This window comes from Eutrema salsugineum, unplaced genomic scaffold, assembly GCF_000478725.1.
Source record: "Eutrema salsugineum unplaced genomic scaffold, Eutsalg1_0 scaffold_1, whole genome shotgun sequence".
NCBI classification, from domain to species: domain Eukaryota; kingdom Viridiplantae; phylum Streptophyta; class Magnoliopsida; order Brassicales; family Brassicaceae; genus Eutrema; species Eutrema salsugineum.
In genome coordinates, this window is record NW_006256909.1 from 19,885,191 (window position 1) to 19,893,393 (window position 8,203).

General features: G+C 36.8%; 1 protein-coding gene and 1 non-coding gene across 3 annotated transcripts; both read left to right on the forward strand.

The window, feature by feature from the left end:
- The first annotated feature begins 511 nt into the window (after positions 1–511).
- LOC18029990 (EPIDERMAL PATTERNING FACTOR-like protein 9) lies at positions 512–3,803 on the forward strand. 2 transcript variants are annotated; one of them, XR_002896880.1, is made up of 4 exons: positions 512–830; positions 967–1,025; positions 1,185–2,253; positions 3,180–3,803. XR_002896880.1 is itself a non-coding variant. In XM_006414920.2 (3 exons), the coding sequence occupies exons 1-3, from the start codon at positions 620–622 to the stop codon at positions 1,338–1,340; spliced, it is 426 nt and encodes a 141-aa protein (XP_006414983.1). In that variant the 5' UTR covers positions 527–619; the 3' UTR covers positions 1,341–1,481. The 2 variants fall into 2 exon arrangements, 1 of the variants encoding a protein (XP_006414983.1); XM_006414920.2 differs by lacking the exon at positions 3,180–3,803 and having other exon boundaries at positions 527–830; positions 1,185–1,481.
- A 3,099-nt stretch (positions 3,804–6,902) lies between these two features.
- LOC112082466 lies at positions 6,903–7,009 on the forward strand. Its single transcript, XR_002897141.1, has one exon. It is a non-coding gene; the product is annotated as a small nucleolar RNA R71 (small nucleolar RNA).
- Positions 7,010–8,203: the final 1,194 nt, after the last annotated feature.

Genomic DNA, 8,203 nt, shown 5'->3' on the forward strand with positions numbered 1-8,203 from the left:
TTCCCCGAAATTCACCGATTCAAAAATCTTAATTTAGAGACTTAGACATAGATATTTTTTCTGAAGGAATATTTATTAAAGTTTGTTTCATTACTATCTAAAATACCATTTTTGCTATATTTGATCAATATTAATGGTATAATTTCATTTTATTATTGTAAATAAGTGTTGTTCATCTTAAAAAGATGATATATACTGAAAGTTTAACAAGAAATATTATACAATTTAACTATTATCCTTAAACTCAAATATAAAAATATTATACAACTTCTTAAATATATAAAATCCGCGCTTAGCGCGAACAATCACCTAGTTATTAAGTAAATATATTTGATCATAAATTACCAGCGTGTTGACGCGCGCGTTTGTTTCTTAGTTCACATAATGGGACAGATAAATTATAACAGATGTATATAAAAAACATGATATGTGATAGGGAGAGAAGAGACTAGATCATACATAAGATGAGTTATCTATGATGTGCCCAAAAAAGAAAAAGATGTGAGTTAAATATGTTTTTTTATTCCCTTCTGTTTAATTTTAGTGGGTTAAAAGTGAATACTTCATCCTCTGTATTTTCCAACTCTTATCTCTACGTGTTCGCAAACATCACCATTAGATGATAAGTAGAAGACAAAACTTACAGCCAAATAGCCAAAACTTATCTCTCTCCAAAACATTTGGTCCATACGATAAAGCAAGAAGAAGAATTAAGAAGACGAGGAAGAAGAAGAACAAGATGAAGCATGAAATGAGGAACATCAAGCCTCGATGGATAACACTCTTCTTTCTTCTCTTTGGTTTGCTTCTTGGAAATTGTGCAGTTCAAGGTCTCATCCTTTCCACACATGTCTTCGTTTTCCATTTTCTTAGTTACAACTTACAATATATTAATCTACATCAATATTCGTAACAGTAATACTATTATAATTATTGTTATTTTTAAAATTCTCCTATATGTGTCAGCCTCAAGAGCTCGTGTTATCGCAGATACGGTCTCACTTCCCTCACAAATACATCGCCTGGTAAATTCCCATAGAGAGATATTTTGTTTTTTCAGTAATTACTTGAAGGAAACAATAAATTTTATAGTTGATTTAGTTGTATAATAATATAGTAGTTTGTATGTATGACAATATTTTAATGCAGAATTTTTTTTTGAACATTTAAATATTTTTATGCAGAATTTAAGGAGGCTTATGATAGGATCGACGGCTCCAACTTGTACTTACAATGAGTGCAGAGGATGTAGATACAAATGCAGAGCTGAGCAAGTCCCGGTCGAAGGCAATGATCCTATCAACAGTGCTTATCATTATAGATGTGTTTGTCATAGATAATAATGATAATCTTTTCTTTTTGCACTTCCACTGCAATTTTTGTATCGAGTTAATTGCATTTTCTCTTTTAAACGAGATATTTTGGTCAACATTATTGCTTCATCTTTTTCAATTTATAGGATGTCGTAGAGATTTTTACTTGATTTTTGTTTTTTGTTTCTATGCCAATATTTTTTTTTTAATCATGCAGTGTATTTTCGTATCCATTGAAATCACTTAACTTCTTATGTTCTTATGTAAAGGGAGATTAAAAAAACTTGTGTTGTTTTTGAAATCTCGAGCTTTCACACAAAACTTCTTATAAAACCGAACTAGTATGTTAATTATTAGTATTTCCCATTTTATGTTAGCCTCTTTTTAAAGCATGTGTTGGTCTTGATGATGATGATATGGTGATGATACTAAAATTGGGGTTTGTGGGTGTAGAGGCATATAAGTGTGTTCAAAAATCGCAGGGAAAAATCACATGCTCATGTGGTCCAGATCTAATACATAGGTCAAGAAAGGATCACATGAGCGAACTAGAGTTGGCATGTTTGTAATTTTAGCTCCCTCTCTTTTGTTCTGTTTCCCATAAGAAAATAGGCGTTAAAGGCCTTTGTTCCATTAGGATCAATAGAATGTTACAGAATGTTATGTTCCTTCCTCTTTTTTGTTTCCTCGCATCGCATGAGGATCAAAACGCTTTTTCTTTAGAGCTGTTTGGTGTTAGACTTTGAAGACTTTATAGGTTCACAGCTTTTTTTTTGACCAAACATGTTTTTTTTTTTATTTTTTTTTTTTTAATATAAATAACTCAGTGTACATCTCAGATCTGATCTATGGAAGGACTCAGACTAATCCCTAGTGCAGCCCATGGATAGACTTTTTCTCTGGATATTCAAATGGGCTGAAAAAAAAGGCTCATATCCATGTAAGTGTCCAAGAATAATGTATTATAGTTTCGTATAACAGGTGGATCGAACTTGAAACGTGTTGGCGTCACAAATCCATCTCATTACCACTTGACCACAAAACCTTGAATCATCTCCTAAATTTTTTTTGTTATTTTTTTAGTTGCAATTTTATTTACAAGCTAAAGAATATTTACAAGCATCTCCTCTAGCTTGTAAACAAAATTGCAACGAAACAGTAAAAAAAAAAGTTAAGGATGTAAAGGATTTTAGAGACTTTGAACTAATTTTGGGAAAACACAAGTGTGTTTGGTGAAACTACTAAAGATTTAAAACTTTTAAAAGCCTAATCTCCAAGTAGCCCCTTATTTTTTTTTATATATCGAAAAAGTCTTTTGTAACACTGCTAAAATTTAACTAATAATACATACCTAAAATCTTTTTTTATTATTATTATCTATTCAGATGTATAGATCATAAACAAATAAACAATGCTTATCATTATATGTGTTTATAAGGATTAAAATACAATTTTCAAATTAAGTTCTAAAAGTCTAATTCGCAAGCAGCCCTTAATCTTTTTTATTAATATGAATTTTTTTTTTGTAACGGCCCTACAATTTCAAAACTTCTTTGAAAACGTCACTTAATTAATAAAAATAAAATACTAAAATTTAACTTCAAAATCCAAAATCCTAATCAAAACAAAAATCCAAAAACAATATAGTATTGATAAAGAAATCTTGCTTTAAATCCCTGAAAAGCTACAAACTTTTTAAACTGATCAGTTTAACACAAATTGTGTGTTTTTCTTCCTCTTTAATATTTGGGTATTAAAATAAGTCTTGTGGGCTGATACCGTTTGGGTTGATGGTCTTAGTTTGCAACAAAGACGTTACGGTATATGAGTGGAGGTGACTGTAATCCTCTGATTTCTCAAATACAGTGATGCATGTGGAGAGATGATGAGGACATCGAAACAAGCACCACACAAGCCGATGAAAAGCTGATAACAATACCAACTATGAGGCCCGCATCAAGGACAAGGTCAGGCACTAAGAGCTTAAAAGAGGATTTTAACAAATCAATAGAGGGGCTGATCACGCTCATAGATCATGAAAAACTCAAAGAGAAGCTACTCAAAGGGGTGATCACTTGAGAAGCACCAATGGAGCCAGTAACCCAGTTCAACACCTTAGAGACACAAGACTTGGAGATCACGGCAGGATCAAACTGTGTGGAGCTTAAAGACCTTCAAGAATTCAAGGACACCAAAGAAACGCCAAACAATGACTACTCTCAAATTAAGCTTCAAGCTATACTATTTTTGCCGGTCTTACAAGGCAACAAGGAAGCAGCATTGTTTGTCATTGCCAAACAAGTGGAAGCTCCACTCTCCGAACCAATGTGAGTATTTACATTACAGGTTATTCTCACAAGTTTCTTGTTTGTTTTGCAGACACTTTTTCCTTAGTCGTTTTAGAGTTTTAGTAGTTTTTCCATTTTTTTTCTTTTAAGTGAAACGATAGGTTTAGTACTTTCCTTTTTGTAACAATTTCGGCCAAAAGAAGCCACCAGGTGTCGAACCATTATATAAGGTTCCTTCTCAGCTTGTAAATTTTAAACTTTGATTAATAAAATACCCGGCTTTTCTTAGAAAACAAAACTCTAGCCGCAGCTAGTTCTGTCTCTTCTTCTCTGGTGTGATTCCTTTGAGGCTGAGATACAAGACTTATCATAGAGTTTCCATCCTCTGTGTGACGTCTCTCAATCTATTGGGATTAAGGGATTTTCGATGGGGATTTATATGTTCGATGAAGATTCCATGAGCTTTTGAGCCGAATCTTAGAACTTTTTCTTCTGAATTCGTTTTTACTGCATGAGAGTAGCGTCATGAACTACAATCTGATCCAGATGCTTGGTGACACGAAAGTGTTCATCAGTTATCAGATCTAGTTTGGGAGAGCAAAACAAACATAGGAGTGGAAACCTACCTATGGGCGATTTGTGAATTAGGACGAGTCTTAAACATAATGCATCTCTTCTCTTCCAGGGCCAGAGTGGAAACCTACTGGTCAGGGTTGAGAGAGATAGTTGTCTATGATCACGACAGTGGCGTATTCATACGTCCGTGACTCCAGTTCGAAAAGTTTAAGCTAAAATCTTACCAATTTACTCTCTAGCAATGTTTTGAATCGTTCGTACCCCTGAGAAAACTTCCCTGAAGCCCAACGCCTTCTTTCCCATTGATTTACACTGTTTTTTCTTTTAAGCTTTAGTTCAATATTGTCTTTCCTTTTTAGTAGATTTTCATTTAAGCAATTAGAATATCCGTTTTTCTCATTTTTATTCATTTTCGTTAAGTTTAGTTATTACGCCATTTAATTTCCATATTCTCTTTTAATATTTCGTTTTTACATTTTAAACACACTACCAAACCCCCACAAAACCGTTTTGGTTCTAGACTTCCTTACTTTATACTTATTTCAAAGGCTTTTTGCAGGAAAATATCCTTCTTCCCTGTGGATTCGATCCCTAAGTACTACAATCGATCAGCTGTGCACTTGCGGCTATTGATTTCATTTAGGGTAAAACTTGACAACTCTCGACACAACCACATCAAGTCACCATCAGTGATTGAGGGCTCGGCCACGGTCATGTTCACGGTGCCGCGGTCAATGCACCCTTGGCCGCGGGTCGAACGGTCGCGACCGCGGCTCTTCTTCCTGCGGCCTATTGTCCAATCTTCTCGTTTTTGCCGGGCCGAGCGGCTAAAAACCTACCTTTTCTTCTTGGTTTTTCTAATTTTCTGATTTTTTTGTGTTTTTGTTTTATAACATACCTAAAACTTAAAAAGAAAAAGAAAGCATAAATTGTAAAAAGAAAAAGAAAACTAAAAGAAAGAGTACCTAAATGGGTTGCCTCCCATTAAGCGCTTTTGTTTTAAGTCGTTTAGCTCGACGTAAGCATTAGGAATCAGGCTGATTTAAATGGCACTCCACTTGATGTGCCTTTATTACTTCCAGTTGCTGGAGGTTTTACTTCTTCTCCTTGAGGAGCCGTCTTCTTCCCTTTATTCTTCTTTCGGACTTTAATGTTGTTCGAAACCCTTTCTGTATTTTCGATCAGCTCCTGGATTTGGTCCTCAGTAGTTTCTGTTGCATCTGGTGGAATGATGATCTTGATCTTTGCAAAAGCTTTCGGCTTCTCCTTTTCTTTCTCTTTTGGCCTGTTTCCTTTGCTTGGAAATTCATCTAAGATAGTAGGATAGTACCTTTTTCTGTCCACATTGAGGAAAACAGCATGCCGGTTTGCGTGATCGATAATTGCTCCCAGTGTAGCTAGGAATGGTCTCCCGATAATGAGTGGCCTCTCCTTGTCTTTATCCATCTCCAGGACTTGGAAATCTGCTGGAACAATCTTATCTCCCACTAGAACTTGTAGATCATGAATCGCCCCTTTAGTATCTTTTTGAGATGAATCTCCAAAGATAACCTTAACCGTCGATGTCCTTAAGGTTTTTATGCCCAATTTTTCGGCAAATGCCTTAGACATGATGTTGACATTGGCTCCAGAATCGCACGAGCAGTCTGTAAACTTGATTCCTGAAATGAAACACTGGAAAATAAAACGTCCCGGATCATCGGCTTTGGTAAGCCTTTGAAACGGTGATCGTTCAGGTACCTTAAACGGTGGCTGCTTGGGATCGATATCCTTGTACAGTGGTACAAAGATTGGGGTTTCTTCTTTCTTTCCATCGGTTCCGGCCTCTTCTTCGGGCAATGTGGTTATGGCATTGCAAAACTTCTTAGGGTTATCTTCAACTCTTCCTGGAAGAACTCCACTTTGCCTCTTTATAGAGTCGGTTGTTTGGGCGACTTGCACATCTAACTTTTTTACGTGCGAAGATAAAGATTCAAACTTACCATTCAGATCATTGTACATGCAGTCCACTTTCACGTTCACGTCTTTAGATGCTTTTTCGTTCGTCTTAACAAGCTGTTGGATTGACTGTTCAAGTCTATCGATTTGTGAAGCTAGCTGGTTTGTCGTGACTCCCTGCTGTTGTACAAATTGATTGTTAAAACCCGTACCTTGGTACTTATATGGCTGTCGCGGTTGATACGGTACTATTCCCCCAAAGTTTCCACCTTGAAACTTGTTTTGGAAGGATTTTTGCTGAGGTGGGTTGTACTGATCTTGAGGATTCTCCACATTTGGATTGCGGTAAGAGAGATTGTTGTAATTTGCATTCCGGAAGTTGTTGTTGAAGTTGTTGTTGGAGCGATTTTGGTATGGCACCAGTGCTCCTACGTAGTTCACATCTTCTTCTTGAAATGCTTGATTAATGTGATCGATATCACTAGGTCCTTCATCTTCTGCGCCATTGTTGGTTTCACATGCATGGATCGGGCGATTGTTGCTCTTCAGAAGCTTGCTCACCATGTTCTTCAACTCAGTTATCTCCTTGTTGTCTGTTCCGGCTTGCTTCATCGATCGATCGTATTCAGGACAGTCATTGCTATTGGTTTGAGCCAAATTTTCGATGAGAGCTCTTCCTTGGGTTATCGTCTTTTGCCCAAAATCTCCATTGCTAGCTGTATCAAGTGAAAGTTTGTATTTTGGTTGCAAACCTCGGTAAAATGTGCTCAGCAGGCTTGATCCATGAAATTCATGGTGAGGGCAATCACGTTCATACTCCTTAAAACGTTCCCAAGCTTCATAGAAAGATTCAGTTGGTCCTTGTTGAAAGGTTGAGATCTTCGTTCTCAAATTGTTCGACCTTGACTTAGCGTAGAAGTGGTTTAGGAAAGTAGTTCTACATTCTTCCCAATTGGTAATCGATCCTGCAGGCAAATACTTCAACCAACGGTGAGCTTTATCTGCTAATGAAAAAGGGAACAACTTACACTTCAAATAGTCAGGTGGAACTTGGTTTGTTTTCATCATGCTGCAAATTTCTTCAAAAAGCTCGATATGGTCCATTGGGTGCTCAGAAGGAACTCCATGGAACTGGTTTTGCTTCACCAATGAGATGATTGGAGGCTTGACTTCAAACTCATTCCGGTTTGGAAATGGTACTTGAATTGCAGATCGATTCTGAAAATTTTGAGTAGGTGCATCAAAATCAGCTATGTGATGGTTCCTGGCTTGTCTTCGGTGTTGATTTGCTGGCGGAATGGGGCAGTGAATGCGTTCATTCGGCTGCATTGCTGGGTAGTCACCATTGGGTGCATTGATGGGTGGATCAAGGTCTTCACGTCCTTCTCTCTCTCGGTTCTGGTGGTTTCTTGGAAGAACCTCATCCTCCTCTCCATCTTGTCGAGCATGATCACCTTCTATGTGATCATTCTCTTCGTTTTCTCCATGTTCGGACCGTCTTGGTCCATATTTAAATTTCGATTAATAGGATCTCCAGGCTGGTCGTCGTTGGCCATTCCTTGCGTTCGTCTAAGTCTTCGAAGTTCTCTTTCGTGTCTGCCTATCTCGTCTAGAATTGGAATGTCTCCTGCAGGTCTACGACTGGTATTCATGCAATTCAGAGAAAAACAAAAGAAGGGAAAGATAGTTCAGAAAAACTTTAAGAAAGAACTAGAGATCAGGTGTCTAGAACAGAAGTTAAAACAAGAAAAATAGGAAAAGGCAGCGAAACAAATCCCCGGCAACGGCGCCAAAAACTTGATGGTCGTGTCAACTGCGTGAGGGAACAAGTTTTACCCTTAACAAAACAAATGAAAGCCGCAAGTGCACAGCTGATCAGTTGTAGTATTTAGGGATCGAATCCACAGAGATTTGTGTGCCTGGTATTCTTCTACGGTTTTTTAAACTTTATGTCTAGACTAAATTGGTTTTAAAGGTTGGTTGTTTTTCTTGCGAATTAAACTAAAACAAAAGAAAGCAAATAAATCTATCCTAAAAAGCAGGTAAGAAAATCGAATGAAATGCAATTAGAATAAGCAAATATCGAAT

Bases quoted from the DNA above. Each gene is read 5' to 3' on its own strand.
- LOC18029990 (XM_006414920.2), top strand. From the start codon at position 620: ATGATAAGTAGAAGACAAAACTTACAGCCAAATAGCCAAAACTTATCT. The intron at 831-966 runs GTCTCATCCTTT...TATATGTGTCAG, and splicing joins TGGAAATTGTGCAGTTCAAG to CCTCAAGAGCTCGTGTTATC. The intron at 1,026-1,184 runs GTAAATTCCCAT...ATTTTTATGCAG, and splicing joins CCTCACAAATACATCGCCTG to AATTTAAGGAGGCTTATGAT.